At 35.9% G+C, this 17,044-nt stretch overlaps 1 protein-coding gene across 1 annotated transcript in view; it reads right to left on the bottom strand.

Moving 5' to 3' along the window:
* The window catches only part of igsf21a (immunoglobin superfamily, member 21a), a 311,873-nt gene that overhangs the window by 41,356 nt on the left and 253,473 nt on the right, over positions 1 to 17,044 (bottom strand). Inside the window, exon 5 of the mRNA XM_053483621.1 lies at positions 3,982 to 4,097. Within this exon, the coding sequence (XP_053339596.1) occupies positions 3,982 to 4,097 (116 nt within the window). The remainder of the gene's footprint in view (positions 1 to 3,981; positions 4,098 to 17,044) is intronic.

The following is a 17,044-nucleotide window of genomic DNA, read 5'->3' as shown; positions in this document are numbered from 1 at the left end:
TGTGCAGCGTTTTCTGCCACACTTTTTCCTTCCCACAGACTTCCCACTGAGGTGCCTTGATACAGCACTCTGGAAACTATTCGTTCAGAAATTTCTTTGTGTGTCTTACCCTCTTGCTTGAGGGTGTCAATGATGGCCTTCTGGACAGCAGTCAGGTCGGCAGTCTTACCCATGATTGGGGTTTTGAGTAATGAACCAGGCTGGGAGTTTTTAAAAGCCTCAGGAATCTTTTGCAGGTGTTTAGAGTTAATTAGTTGATTTAGATGATTAGGTTAATAGCTTGTTTAGAGAAACTTTTCATGATATGCTAATTTTTTGAGATAGGAATTTTGAGTTTTCATGAGCTGTATGCCAAAATCATCAATATTAAAATAATTAAAAGGCTTGAACTAATCAGTTGTGTGTAATGAATCTAAAATATATGAAAGTCTAATGTTTATCAGTACATTACAGAAAATAATGAACTTTATTAAAGTATGCAAATTTTTTGAGAAGGACCTGTATATACTATATTATCCTATACAGTGGAATCTTAGGATATGAATGCTCTCTCTATGGATTTTTCACCTTAAGCAATTTTGCAAGCAATTTGCATTGGCATAAAATGCATTTCTGTCATACAGTATGAACAAATGTACCAATCCGAAACTCCGGCTATGTTGCGTATACGTCCTGGGGCCATAAAAAAACTTGTTAGCATCAGTTTAAAGCAAGCGAAGCTAGCTTATGAATTTGACGATTTTTTTCAGGCAGCGAAAGCCTCACGATACCAGCGTTGCCTTCAGCATGTTTTTAAAAACTAAGTGATTGTTTGTAATATTGGTAATATTTTTTTGAGTGGCTAGAACTAATTATTTGCAATTATATGATATCTTTTTTGCTGAGGTTCAGCTGTGTGTATCTACATTTATTCCAATACTTTTTTTTAACATTTGCAAGTTTAAACTAAATATTTTTTAATGTTTGAATCAACTCTGAATCAAAAACTGATACACAAAATAATCTATTAAACTGCATAATTATAAAGTTTACACTCCTTTTCTGTTGATCCAACTGATTTGTTTGTCCTGATCATTTTGATAAACCTCTCAGTTTCTCGTCCTTTTTTGTGTCTGGCTACACCGACTCCACTGAAACGTTTCGCAACTCACACATCTCCGTCACACAGGAGACACGACTGCAAAAAAACTCTTTTAAAAAACTCTTCTAAAACTCTTCTACTGTTTTAAACATTTTGTATTGCTTGTTCTGCTATTAATCCCAGCAAATAACATACACCATTGCTATTGAACAACACAGCTAAATCATCAGAATAAAACCAATGTTTTTGACTGTGCAGCACAACACAAACACATTGGAAACCATGAGCGATGCATGATCTTAAGTTACTGGTATATTTTTCAATTCAAATCAGATAGTAGATAAAAGGGAAAAGAAGGAGTGCGTCAAGTCTCCGAAGGAGATGATCTATCCCGTAACATCCTCCAAATCTGTGTACTTGCTATTGATTTAGTCAAACAAAGTCATACTAGACGACTTTGGCTGCATTCACCGAGCCTCCGTGGGGCCGTTCTTCGTTGCGAGTCAACAAAAACTGTTTCCAAAAATGCATTAATTTCTGAGCAGTGTTTTGTAGTGCTTGTATTAGTGAGTCAGGCAATGTTCCAAATTAGATGTAATATAATTTGGACTACACTGTTTCCCTGATGGTTGGGTTTGGGGGGGAGGTGTGTGTTGGGGATGGGGGAATCTGTGTCAGATTTCTGCAACAACAAATCATTTTGGCCCCTTTCTCCAAAAGTCAAACATGCATTGCATTAAAAATGTGTAGGTCAGTGAGTAAGAAAGAATGGTCTTTAAAAAGAATTGCCTACAGTATATGATGATAAGTGGGATAAAACAGAAGGGGTTTCAAATAGACAAATAATTAAAAAAATTCATATAGGTTTGAAAGACGTGGACACTGGGGTCGTGGTGATAAGACAATTTTGCAGCCCTTTGGTTCATTGTTATGTAAGTGGCTCTTTGATTCATTACTTGAATTTAATGGGTTTAAACCAACCTCCCAAAAATAGGTTTGAAAAATATGGCATGAAGATCATAAGTTCAACCCATCTATAGATCGTAAGTTCTACAGCCATTATAGCCAGGAGTTAGAGCTCCCCCTTAATAGGTGTAAGGTATTAACATCTGGGCCCATGGAACTGCCACCTTATTGCGCTTCATGACTCCTTATGTGGTAACAGCTACAGCCTGTAGCCAAATGAATATACACCCAAATGGCTCTTGTCCATTTGTTTAACCAGTAATATGCCAGTGTGTTTCTTACTGTATTGCCTTATATCCCCGAGTCTTTCTATTATTGACATGTAAATGACTGGTTCTTTTGATGTTGGGCTTGTATATGACAGCACCTGACCAAATGCTCAAATGTACTCTCTTTGCTGAGAAGAAATAAAAATCTTTAGGCCTTGTTCACACGGGCGTTAAGTTTTTGAATAAACGAACGTGCTCTGAACGTCCTAGACGTTTGTGTTGTGTTTTGTAGTGGCGCTTGATTGACTTCTACACCGGCGTTCGTTTGTCTCTGTCTAACGTCAGCCTGCAGCCCAAATTGTAGTTTGTGTGTTAACCTGTGGGGGCAGTGTGTCGGGAACTGGATATGAAAGCCCGCCGCTACCGGGATTACTCTCTGACTGCACAACGTCGGATTAAAGGAAGTTTTTTTTTGTGGTTTATGAAGAAATGAAAATTTCCGCTTAAGTTTTTCAACAATGATTTTCTTATTTTGCCCTTTTCCGCATTTCCCTATGTATAGCATGAAGGATCATGGGATATATCCGGTCCTCCGAAGCGTAAAATGAACGCGCAGAAAACTAACTAGAAGCGGTTTCCTTGCGTACGTTGGGTTTTGAACGCCAAGAAAAAGCTGCTTGCAACAGTTTTTAAATGCCGTATAAACACTCGCCGCTTGATCCGCGATTACCGGACGCTACAAACGCAAGAAAAACGCTCGATTTTAACGCTCGTGTGAACAAGGCCTTAGACATCATGCTTGCGAGTGTGATCGGCGAGTGTATCGAACACAACCAGCAATAACTCTTTTTCTTTTAATTCATCTTAAAAGTTATTTTAGACACTCTTATTTTAAACCTAACAGACAGCTAAGTTTTAAGTTTGTTAGATATAGCTGTAGTTTTACAAATAGACAATATTCTGTAGATTATCATTTATTAGATTTAATGCGAATTTAAAACAAGATATTGACTGCTACCTAAGGACGCAACTTGTTTGTTGCTCTTCCTCCAATTGCACTAAAAGCATACATGGGGCAGCGTGAATCCTGTCCCAACAGCACTTATTTTGCTATGAGCACTTTGCAACCATGTTTCCTATGAAAAAAAACATCCTTAAGTTTGCAAATTCTGCAAGTCATTGAGAGCAATAGTTGGTGAGTAATTTAGCAACTTTTAATTTGTAATGAAGCTGATAAAGAGTGTAGAAAGGAGGGAATCTTCTCCAGTGCTGGGACTGAACTCTAGGGCACCAATGGAGGTTGTCGCAGGTGAGACCAGTGTCTAGAGTAGCTCCACACAAGGCAGGGTGGTGGAAATCATTTTCACCTCCTGCTCCTGTCGCGCTGGGCACTTAATTGCAAGCAGGACAGATCCGGAATACATAACCATGCACCCGTGGAGCGTGATTAATGGCCTGATGGAGTTCAGCAGCACGGCTAAACTGAGCCACAGAAACATCCGGAAAAGTTCACGGCCCCAATTTTCAACGATACTGGCTTGCAAAACCTAGATTCTGAATGATGTAAGACGTTTTGGAATTTGTTCAGTAAAGCAGTCAAGCACTGGGTGTTTTGTTCCAATGTTTAAAACAGGACCACTGAGTTTAATCCCGGAACTGACCTGAGGAAACGGAGGCTCGAGGACGACCCTGATGTAATGGGTGTTTGAAATAAAGTTGACTTACCGATGGTGCAGGTTTGCCTCCTTTGGCAGTGCATATCAGAGTGAGGTTCTGGGCTTGGTAGCGGCTGAACGGCGCTGGTGTGTTCTCTGCTACTACTGAGATGTTGTTCGGCGGCGCTGCAGGGAAGAAAAAAAAGGAACATCCATGGGCAAAATAATGAAAAACAATTAAGAGGGCAATCAACACAAACCAGCATGAGAAACATTAATAATGCTTTTTGTGGAGTATTTCTTTCCCTACTCATCAACCCCCTTAACCTCACATCCTAGATTTCCTTTATGTCTCTTAGGACTTTGTAATACTTGTTTAGCATTATGAATTTTTGATGCTGTTTAATGGGTTGAGATTCAGGTGATGTGATAGACAGCTAAGAAAATTTCAGCGTATTATTTATTAACATCAGGGATGTAAATGAATGAAGAGGTAATTTAGTTGTTTTTATGCATTGGCACTGAGCTAGAGGACACAGCTCACAGGAAAAAGAAGAACTAAGATCTGAGCATGAACAATACTTTTAGCATTCATTCGTTTGTTTATTTATCATGGATATTTAATATCCAGAACAATATACTGTAGTGTTTGCTATAACATGTTAAGTTGTTAGTTTGGAAATGATGCTCTGTTCGGACAACAAGAATATCAATAAACTCTGCAGCCAAGCTGTGGTATAAAGTGAATTATTATTTGTTTACCAATTGTTAAAAAATTCCTGCATAGCTAAGGTTTATAATAGCTGGTACAGCAGTTGGAACGAGCAGGTGTGGAGCGATGTTGCCACTAAACTGTGCGTAAGAAAGCCTGCAGAGGTACTGTACATTTGTCGAGGGCTATTGAGAGCTCGTTAAAAAATGGCACCCTCTCTAGGTAGCACCCTTGGCAGCTTTCCATGTCTCATATGCCCATGCAAGCAGTACTTAAAGTGAAGTACTTGCATTATACAATGCATTATATAGCCTGTAGATTTAACGCTGCCCTGGTGTGGTCTACCTTTCCATATGTGAAGAGATAAACCAGCAAGACAATGCAGTGCTCCCGCGAGTGCCGTTACGGTTTTCTGCATTCAAATACTGTCCTGCGCAGCTGTTCTACATCATAAAAACCGGGCCAGTCGCAAGGCTGGTCAACGTGAGAGAGGGTAGTTGTTAGAGATGAAGTGGGAACACTCATACATATATTATCCACAGCCTCGGGCAAGGTTTCCTCTGGGAGGTCTTACAAGTGTGTGATGGGAAAAAAAAAATAATAGAAAAGAAAAAAGAAAGAGAAAAACTAATGCCATAAGAACAATTGAGAATCTAAAAGAAGCAATGTTGCAGGAAAAAAGGTCGTTATTCTAATCCACACAGATGTGTCAAAAAAAGAAAAAGGAAGACTCTCTTTATTCCCATGACATGCCCTGCTGTCAGAGATCATCGCCGAATATCTCCTGAACTGCATTATTACCTGAAACACTGATTTTCACAGCTTCACTTTCACACCCAGCTCAGGAAATACAGACCGCTACTGCCTGGGTTTGAGAAATTGTGTTTGATGTAAGTGAAACAGGTTAAAGGAGTCGCCCGAGGAAAAAGCATTTATAAAATCTACCGATCAATAACGCTCACACAAAGAGGGGAAAAGAGCTGTATTAAAACCAGTAAAGGAAGTTTTTTTCCTGTTTACACTGAAATCTGGTTGAACGTTTTTGAGCCAGAATGCACTTTACTTGGTTTAGAAAGGTGAGGATTTAGGTGTTTAGCTAAATTGTTTTTTTTTTTTTTTTTTTAAAGAAACACACACAAAGTACCTTTGACCTTCTACAAGTATTGGTTTGTGTTAAACCTATACTTAACTCTTCAATTAGGGTCATTTCCACTGTTTGCTTAAACCAGTGGTTCTTAAACATTTTCTGTCATTCCCCACTTAAGGGGGTGGGTGAATTTTCAAGCCCCACTTGTCAACAAAATCATAACGAAATCAGCCAAGTTTACTATTTATTAATATTAATTATATCAATTTCTAAACCAATAAGATTAAATAACAGCAAGTTCAAAACAGATCAAATACACGTGCAATTGTTATAACAGGCTTACTTCCTCACTTATCTAGAGCATTCTTTCAAAGAAGTCGAGTGGCTTATTAACGTGACTGGGGTGTGTTGTCTCTACAGGTGTCTTCCTGTATGCTGTCTGCTGCCAGCGGTTTAAGACACAAAACACACACAGGTCTCTCCTCTGCCCCCACCATCCCCACCATAAATCCAAGCGCAACATAGGCTTCATCATAGTGTCCTTTCGGCTGGCTTTTTGGTTGATTAGGCTGATGATGCTGAATTGCCTGCTTTTTTGTGGTCCATGTAACAAATGTATCTATTGACGTTATTATGATCACTACATACAGTACGCTACTGACCCGGTTTGTGACGGCGGTAAAGTTAGTTCGATACTCGCATATTCGCATTTCCGAATTCAATAGCTGGAATTCAATAAACCCGCAAATACTGTAAGATACCCACATACATTTTCTCTCTACATTGTCTTTAAGCTACATCCGCCCTAAATTATACATGTTTAAAAGCATAAACACCATTTTTCTCTACGGCACACCAACAAAAAGCGTAGACCGATATTGATCTTCCCTTCTGTTCAGCGCCTGAAGGATCAAAAAGCAACTTTGTTGCCCAACTGGAAACTAGAAATGCCAGACTACTACTGCCTGATAAAATATTAATTTTTAACAAAAATACAGAAATATCAGCATACACATTGGAATAAATGAAATTACATACAGTATATAATACCGTATGTTTCCTTATATATTGTTCCTCTGCAATTAACATGCCGACGTTAAACCGTTATTGTTGCACTATGGTTGCACTTTTTCTCTGATGTTATTTTAATTTACTTGTATTAAAGATCCATTTCTTTGCGTGTGATTGTTTAGTTTCAAGTGTCCGATCTTTATTGTCAATAAAGAAAAGCATGAATTATAATAGGTACTTTCCTATTATTTTCCATTAATTCCCTCCCGTTCATTGCGCCCCACCTGTCATGTCTGTATTCCCCACTAGTGGGGCGCGCCCCACACTTTGAGAACCACAGGCTTTAACACACAGATTTGAATAAAGGATTATTTATATGAAATTAAAATTTCAGTTTCTTTAGACATGTTTACTTACAATACTTTCAGTTTAATGTTAGATATCTGTCAGGTAGGCTAGTTCCAGAATTATGGCTGTGACTCATACCACCAGATTGGACTAAACTGATTTTTTATGCTAATATGACACATAGCTGCATTTTTAAAGGGGGTCAAAATGCACAAATCTGCTGTTTTTGTTTGGTGGGCAGGCCTAGATCGAATATATATCCTATACCTGTTCTTGTGACTTTTTTTTTCTGTGCAAATGTATAGAATGCTGATGTCATCAGTCAGCACTGGCAGCGGGGAGATTTCATAGCAACTCTAGCAACAGTTGCTAAAACAAAGCAAAGCGTCTAAGTTTCATCCTTCTTCTGGACCTCAACAAATACAGCTGACGAACTGCTTGCTGTCCTTCAGAGCAAAACCCAAGCAGATTTTTTTTTTTCTAAAAATTGCTTGAAATTATTAAGTGGGTGCACAAATATGAAGTCATTTAACCCAGATGGTATGAGCTAAGACATATCAATGTCAAAAGGTATGCGTGCCGTTTCAGAAGACAGACCCGTCAGACAGTCTTAGTGGACTGGCTTAGTATTACAAAATAACCTGCTAGAATATTAATGAAATCTGTTAGGCTAAAAGCAAACACAATTAAAAACAAATACATAAGATCATTTACATCCTGTAATATACAGCATTTTCTCAGTGTTATACTGTAGGTACTGTAAGACATTAAGTGAATAAACCTTTATGAGAGAGCACAGGTTTTTTACAAACTCTGTGACTTTTAAAGAAAGCATTTGACTTATACCATAAAAGAATCTTAAATGAACATAAAAATTGTTGATTAAAAAATGTTTGCAATAAATGATTTTGGATAAACTGGCGTTATGGATGTGACATTTTCATGCAATGATGTGACGTGTCTGAATCGGACCTCTACAAAGTACTGTACTGTATATAAGGAACATTCTGGATTTTAACATGAATCATTTTTATTAGTAATTAATAAAAAAAACAAAAAACCTATCCAGAAAACTATGAAATCAGCAATTACTGCTGACAATTTTTTTTACCTTTTTGTTTCCTCTCTCTTGCTTTTCCTCACGTTTTCTTTCTATTTTTATGTATTTTTTAATCATTTTTGTTCCCCTTTGTGCTTTTTGTTGAAAATTAGTTACAGTAGATGAAGTAAGATGCAGTTGTCTAGAATTTCTAGTACGTCAGAATGGTTTGCTGAAAACCTTATAAAATATATTTATAAAATACCTTATAGCCTACTTTTTCTCCATAGTAAGTTTGACATTGTATGGAATTGCTCAGTTTTAGTTAATATCCCTATATACAGTATACAGTGGTGTGAAAAACTATTTGCCCCCTTCCTGATTTCTTATTCTTTTGCATGTTTGTCACACAAAATGTTTCTGATCATTAAACACATTTAACTATTAGTCAAAGATAACACAAGTAAACACAAAATGCAGTTTTTAAATGATGGTTTTTATTATTTAGGGAGAAAAAAATCCAAACCTACATGGCCCTGTGTGAAAAAGTAATTGCCCCCTGAACCTAATAACTGGTTGGGCCACCCTTAGCAGCAATAACTGCAATCAAGCGTTTGCGATAACTTGCAACGAGTCTTTTACAGCGCTCTGGAGGAATTTTGGCCCACTCATCTTTGCAGAATTGTTGTAATTCAGCTTTATTTGAGGGTTTTCTAGCATGAACCGCCTTTTTAAGGTCATGCCACAACATTTCAATAGGATTCAGGTCAGGACTTTGACTAGGCCACTCCAAAGTCTTCATTTTGTTTTTCTTTAGCCATTTAGAGGTGGATTTGCTGGTGTGTTTTGGGTCATTGTCCTGCTGCAGCACCCAAGATCGCTTCAGCTTGAGTTAACGAACAGATGGCCGGACATTCTCCTTCAGGATTTTTTGGTAGACAGTAGAATTCATGGTTCCATCTATCACAGCAAGCCTTCCAGCCCCTGAAGCAGCAAAACAACCCCAGACCATCACACTACCACCACCATATTTTACTGTTGGTATGGTGTTCTTTTTCTGAAATGCTGTGTTACTTTTACGCCAGATGTAACGGGACACGCACCTTCCAAAAAGTTCAACTTTTGTCTCGTCGGTCCACAAGGTATTTTCCCAAAAGTCTTGGCAATCATTGAGATGTTTTTTAGCAAAATTGAGACGAGCCTTAATGTTCTTTTTGCTTAAAAAATGGTTTGCGCCTTGGAAATCTGCCATGCAGGCCGTTTTTGCCCAGTCTCTTTCTTATGGTGGAGTCGTGAACACTGACCTTAATTAAGGCAAGTGAGGTCTGCAGTTCTTTAGATGTTGTCCTGGGGTCTTTTGTGGCCTCTCGGATGAGTTGTCTCTGCGCTCTTGGGGTAATTTTGCTCGGCCGGCCACGCCTGGGAAGGTTCCATGTTTTTGCCATTTGTGGATAATGGCTCTCACTGTGGTTCGCTGGAGTCCCAAAGCTTTAGAAATGGCTTTATAACCTTTACCAGACTGATAGATCTCAATTACTTCTGTTCTTATTTGTTCCTGAATTTATTTGGATCTTGGCATGATGTCTAGCTTTTGAGGTGCTTTTGGTTTACTTCTCTGTGTCAGGTAGCTCCTATTTAAGTGATTTCTTGATTGAAACAGTTGTGGCAGTAAACAGGCCTGGGGGTGACTACAGAAATTGAACTCAGGTGTGATAAACCACAGTTAAGTTAATTTTTAACAAGGGGGGCAATCACTTTTTCACACAGGGCCATGTAGATTTAGAGTTTTTTTTTCTCCCCAAATAATAAAAACCATCATTTAAAAACTGCATTTTGTGTTTAATTATGTTATCTTTGACTAATAGTTAAATGTGTTTGATGATCAGAAACATTTTGTGTGACAAACATGCAAAAGAATAAGAAATCAGGAAGGGGGCAAAGAGTTTTTAACACCACTGTATATCTATATCTATATCTATCTATATCTATCTATCTATCTATCTATCTATATATATATATATATATATATATATACAAAGACAAAATGGACAACTTTTCCTTTCACCACAAAGTGCAACATCCTCTATGCTATATGCTATGGGCTGTGCCTAATGCTATATTTGCTGTAGTTTAAATTGTATTCTATAGTGAAATCTTTCTATTTTCTATTCTATCTTTTTCTTTTTAGGTCATGGACAGTCTAAGTATTTCACTGCCTATCATACTTAGTAAACTGAATTTTGAATTTGAATTTGTTATAGCTTTACTTGTGACTGTTGCAAAGTGTTAACACTGGAGACTCCTTTAAACGAAAATGATAAATAAACCTCATCGTGTAGGAAACATCACAATTAAGGATGCAGGTTTTTGTAAAAAATTACTTTGACACATTGATATTTGCGATTGATACAGTATTTAAAAAAACAAAACAATTTGTTACTATTAAATGTAGCAGTTACCCAGTTCATTAGTATTGGAACAAAAATACATTTTTGCCATTTGAAATTAAACACTCAAAGTGTAGGCGAAGTCAGTACTTTCAGCTTTAATTTAATTACAGCCATTTTCATACACACACCAAATTTGGGTAACTCAAAGTATAGAACAAATAAATAACAAGTAATTTCATGGCCTGGTGTGTCCTGTTGCTTCGTTACTTCATTATTAATCAGGCAGATAAAAGGCCTAGAGGTTGTTCTGAGAAAAGTTTTTATTTTCTAAAAAATAAAAAGGTTGGAAAAAAAAGAGGTTTTTATGCAGGTGAAGAAGCCATCATTTGTCAAACCCATTGAATTAAAGCTGAAAGTCTTGACTTTACTTCCATCTTGAGTGAATAATTTCAAATTTGATGTTGTGGTGTACAAAGATCAATGCCAAAAAACATATAAATGTTCCAATATTTATAAACCCGGTTTTAGTATTTATCCAAGTGAACAGCAAATAATTATAGGAAAGGATCAGAAACAATAAAAAAAAAAAAAAAGATTTAAATGATACAAACTACACATAAATGATTATGCATGTATAATCTGCTATAAATTGTGGCCTTTTGCAATTAGATAATTATCTACAGTATATCTTTTATGTGATTAATTGTCTGGCACTTGTCCTTGCAGCTGGCACCACAGCCTGACCAATCAGAATCAAGAATTTAACAGCAATTAATGTAATTAAGCCGTGTCAGTGTGTAATCATATTTAGAGCTAGGCGGCTTTTCTCCTTTCAGAATTAGTACACAGCCACCCAAAACCACCCTGCTATTACTTTAAATTTATTGAACAGGAAAAAGTATAAAATCAAACATCGCCTTCATTCTCATTACCTGAATATGCATATCCTAAATATTCTATTATACCTGATGTCAATCTCAATACCTACTTCTTTGGCAAGGTGAAAGGGGTGCTTTGCGTAGATGACAAATTTAGTCAAAGTGCAAAATACTCCTGAGTTTTATTATCTCCCCTGAAAGGAATTGTTTCATCTGCAGTCTCAGTTAATATCACAAATTCCCCTTAGGAGCCTTAAGGCTGCAAATTAATGGACCGCTGTCAGGTTTCTAATTAATATAATGAAACCTGTGCTCTAATGCAAATCAGCGTTGTTTGACTCATAATAAAAGATCTCCTCTTCTTGGTTTGCTATAAAAGAGAAAAAAATAGATGATGTTTAATAATGTCTAACCATAATTATCAGATGACATTACAACATACTGTATATACTGCATGTATAATATTAATAATTTTTAATGACTTAAATAATAAGTGACTTAAATTGCGTATGACAGCATTTTTAGGGGCAATATTTGTAGAGTAAGTGTGGACAGTAAATATAAAAAATTTTAAGAAAGATTTATACACTCAAAAAAAAATGGGATCACTGTTTCTGCATTAGGCAAACTGAACAACTAATAAGAATGCTAAAATGACTGGAATTGGGTTATGAACTGACCAACACATTATTAAAACCTGGAAGATTAGTGCTGAAACATCAACTAAATGGGAAAAAAACCATAATGGCCATGAGTGGAAACATCTTAAAAAACCTGATGAAGAATGCAATGGAAAGTAGAAACCAGATGATTAATAGCAAAAGTGTGAGCAGGTACAAACACACACACACACACACACACACACACACACACACACACACACACACACACACACACACACAATTTGCACAATATGCACAATATGCACAATGTAACAAGAACCCACAGGATTGGGACTAAACAGATGTGTGGCCATATGAAAACCACCCTGGTTGCTTAACCTCTTTGCTCACTGTAGATTTTGAAATAATACATATTTTTGGTTCCTTTATTAACCTCTATGCAATAAAGCGTTAAAAAAGTAAATAAGCATTTTTATAAAAAATATTTGTTCGTATATTTTTTATATTAATATTGTTTATTAAATATATGTATTATATTTAAATTTATCTTAATGCTTTAATGCTACTGGATTGGAAAATATACGAATTCAAATATTACATTTTATTGTATGTTTTTAGGTTCTTTAATTAAGCTGTTGTTTTTAAAAGTTTATTTTGTTTTGCCAGTTCCATTTCTAAAATTTTATCTACTTTTTGATGGTGTCATGTCAGTCCAAGGTAAATCTTTATCTTTAAATTACTGGTAAGTTCTTAATGAAAAGCTAATTTTTCTTTTTGTCCGAATAGGTTCAAGGGGAAAACTGTATACTGTAAGTATCTGTATACCTATAAATGTATATATCATAATTAATGATTAGACGTTATTGTCTTTTTCTTCTGTAATGCTGATATGCAGCTATTGAAACTTTAAGTTTATCCTGTTTTTCTGAAATAAATTAGACTGGATCACAACCAATTTATTTCATAATGGAAGACAATATTTTTGGACAATGACTACAGTAATATTTTCCATCTTACAGTTATAAGGGTTAGGAAATAGATGTATTATTTTGATAGTACTTATTGTAAATAAAGTTTCTATTAAGATTTTTTTTTTTACTAAATTAGTAATATTTTTTTAATTGCATACTTTGAAAAAAAAACTGAATGCATGCAATCATATTGCATATTTTAGCTTTAATTGTGTGCCAAAGTTATTAAAGATGTGGGATGAAAGCTATCGTAAACCTGAAGACGTCCATCTCTAAATAATCCCCAAATCACTGATGAAATTTCAGACATGGTCACACAACAATAATGTGTTTTAATCCTAAAAAGGATTAGGTTTGTAGCTTGATGTTTCTTTCGTATTCTCGTTTCCTGCCCTCAAGGTTACTTGCACCTTTTATGCAAAAGAATATAAGAAATAAGTAAGAATCTGAATGACGAGTTTATCACTGATCAGCCTTAGTGCTATAATCCAATATCCGTCTCTCTTTGTGCTGTTCAGGCATAAAAATGTGAAATACAGCATGACAGACGTGTTTTCAATAACAGGACTGAACATGCTGTATTTCTTCCTGATGTCTAGTCATCGGCAATCATCCTAGCCAGTAAATATTATGGCTAGGTGATATCTCGCAAATTAATATCACCTTCACGGTAGATAATTTTGCCGGACAGGGCTGATACAAATCAGTCATTTACTGCAAATTATACAGTTCACTTAGTTTCCTTTTTTTTTTTTTTTAGACATATTTCACAACTTCTCAAAGCCAAAACCTCAATGCATGTAATAAAACAGATCCAAAGACATACAAAGGGCAATGATGTGCTTTGGGTTTGTATTTTAACACAATATTCATTTATAGTGTGATTTAATGTTGTGGAACGTCCATGAAACAAACTAGTTCCTGTTATCATATTATGGTTGTTATTTTTCAGTATGTACTTATATAACTATTACAGAGTTGTTCCATTACCAGCCTCTCCTTCGCTTCTGATTTTTGAAGTTACAAGCCAACTGACCTGTTAATGTGAAACCACAAACTGCAAATTCCTCTTCCTAAAGACATATATTTTTATCTCACAGACTGTAGACTCCTTGAAAAAATGTTACACAAACACCCTTTTTAGAAAATCATAACCGTGACAATTTAACACGTTATAAAGGCAGTATTTTATGCAAGATTCACTTAAACAAGCCAATCAGACTTTTACCCTATTGTAACCTCATGTAAGACCATGCCCCTTTACATAAACACTGAAATGGTGCATCTGGAGTATTAGTGAAATAAAGGGAGTGTACAGTATGAAAAAAATGCACTTTCTGAGAGTATTTCAGCTGAGGCATTAATGGAGACACTATGGAGAACTGCCAACTTAATAACAGCACAGAAATCTACCACAAATCACAAATCAAATAAAAATCTTTAGCCTTAATGTTATAATCCCACAAACATAATAAATTTTGATTATATTAAAAGCTCTAGTCGTGTATTAGGTTTGTGATTTATTGGGCTGTTTTTACATTGGTGTGTGTTACATGGGGCCTTTTATAAGCATCATGTACTGTATGGGTTCTCATTTCGAAAAAAGTAAAAAAAAAAAAAAAAGAAGAAGCTGAAAGTGAGGCTCATTATTGAATTATTGAAGCTACTCATTAAAACGCATAAAAAAGAATCAAGAAAAAAGGTGGTAAAAAACAAAAAGAAAATATATTAAACGTATTAAAAGCACTTACAAGAAAGAAAAATAACTATTCTAATTTAAAAAATAGTAATAATAATAATATTATTATTAATAGTAGTAATAATAATACTATCAATAGAAATAATAATATTAATAATAATAATCATTATCGTCATTGTAATAATAATAATAATTATTATTATAATTATAATAATTATACTATTAATAGTAGTAATAATAACAATATTAATAAAAATAAAAATAATAATAATACACCATGATCTTGACTTGGAGGTATATTGTTGCAAAATATTAAAAATATTTATTTTATGTTCCTCTCTCTACCTCTATTTTAAACACAAAAGTTTTTTGTTCAATAAAAACAGTTTAATCTGAGGAAATTCATCAGAAACACGATCTTTTCTTACAGAGTTAAAAAAAAAGAGCAGCTAGCCTACATGTTCTCTTGCTGCATGGTCATGACAAAAAACATTTTATTTCTTTTAAAACGTATCAGCTCTTTTATTCCTCCAGAGCCCACATGCCCGAGTAATTCATCCTAACAGGGACTGTATTCATTCCCTTCTGACACTGCGGCCTGAAGCGACAAGACTCATCTCTCTTTAAAAAAATAACAGCAAATGGGATTTTTCCCCACCCCATGACCGAAGCCTGCATGTAGCACCCAGCTTCCTAAAGGCACGTTTCCTCGGCTTGATAATTAAAGGATTTAGTGGCCCTCTGAGAAAGAGGGGGTTACGCTTCTCCTTCAGTCAGGTCTGTTATTACGCTCCTGAGGGTCCTCACTTAAAACCAAAAGGCACTGGGGTCGACCCAGCTGCTTTTCACCAAAAGTAATTTCCTGATAACTTTTTTCTTTAAAAAAGAATTGTTAATATCGGCTGAGTTTTAATTACGAGCTCAAGCTTTTGAATCCTGAAACTAATCAGTACAGACTAATAAGGGGCTGTAATGTTTGTGCTCATCCTCAAAATCATCAGGATATCAGAGTGCTGATCTGCAGGTTTTAATAGGATGAGAATGAGTCTAATGAGCAATAATCAGCCATATACAGTACATTGACTAATCAGTTTACTTTATTTAATTAAAGATAATGGAAAGTACATAATGGATTGAAATGTGCTTGATGAGTCGACCTTCAATAAATGTGTCATTTTCACGCTAAATTATACTCTCTCTTAACAACTCAACGATGAAGCCGTTAGGGCTGGGCAATGTGTAAAAAAAAAAAAAAAAAAAAAAACCTATAAAAAAAACTTAAAGTTTATTATGATCTATTTATGATTATTATGATTATGTCTGGCCTTTTGTGTACATTTTTCTCCAAGAGAAAAATGTTTTAAAAGAGAGGCTATGCTCATGTTTCTCAGACCTGCAACTGTGCACTTTGTGTAATCACCTAATATTGACTGTCACTAATAAACTGCTGCATTCTGGTTTAGAAAAAAATCAGCCCCAGCCTGACATCTTGTTTCTTCATACTATTTGATGTATTTTTTATAATGTCCACTGCTCTTTATTGAAAAAAAAATGTTTGTGGATATCAAAAAAATGAAAAACTGACTTTTGTTTGTTTGACATTTATACCAGCCATATTAAGGTGTCTGTAAGAGCAAAACTCACAAAAAGTTTTATTGTCAAAATCGCCACAATCTGTTGTGAAAAGCAATACAAAGTAACCATTAATCGCCCTCAGTCTGGAGCTCCATGCAAGTTTTCACCTCATGGGGTAAGAATAATCATGTGAAAAATGAGGGGTCAGTGCAGGACTACAAGGGAGGAGCTTGTGAATGATCTCAAGGCGGTTGGGACTACAGTCACCAAACAAAACATTGGTAACATATGCCGCCAAGGATTGAAATCAGTGCAGCAAGGTCCCCCTACTCAAAAATGCACATGTACAGGCCCATATAAAGTTTGCCAATAAACAGAAGGATTGGGATAAAGTGAGACCAAAATTGAGCTCTTTGGCATCAACTTGACGCGTTGTTTTTGGAGGAAAAAAATGCTGACTATGACCCCAAGAACACCATCCCTGCAGTCAAGCACGGAGGTGAAAAAATCATGCTTTAGGGCTGGTTTGATGCTAAAGGTACAGACTGACTTTGCGGCATTTAGGGATTAATGGACGGGCCATGTATTGTAACAGTTTGGATGAGAACCCCCTTAAGATGGGTTGTGGATGGGTCTTCCAGCTTGACAATGACCCAAAACATACTGCCAAGGCAACATAGGAGTGGCTCAAGAAGAATCACATTAAGGTCATAGAGTGGCCTAGCCAGTCTTCAGACCACAATCCTATAGAAAATTTATGGACGAGCCGAAACTTTGAGTTGCCAAGCGGCACGCAAAAA

Source organism: Clarias gariepinus, chromosome 23, assembly GCF_024256425.1.
Source record: "Clarias gariepinus isolate MV-2021 ecotype Netherlands chromosome 23, CGAR_prim_01v2, whole genome shotgun sequence".
In the NCBI taxonomy this organism is placed as follows: domain Eukaryota; kingdom Metazoa; phylum Chordata; class Actinopteri; order Siluriformes; family Clariidae; genus Clarias; species Clarias gariepinus.
Note: the sequence above shows the minus strand (reverse complement) of the source record. Positions and strands in the feature narration are given on the sequence as shown.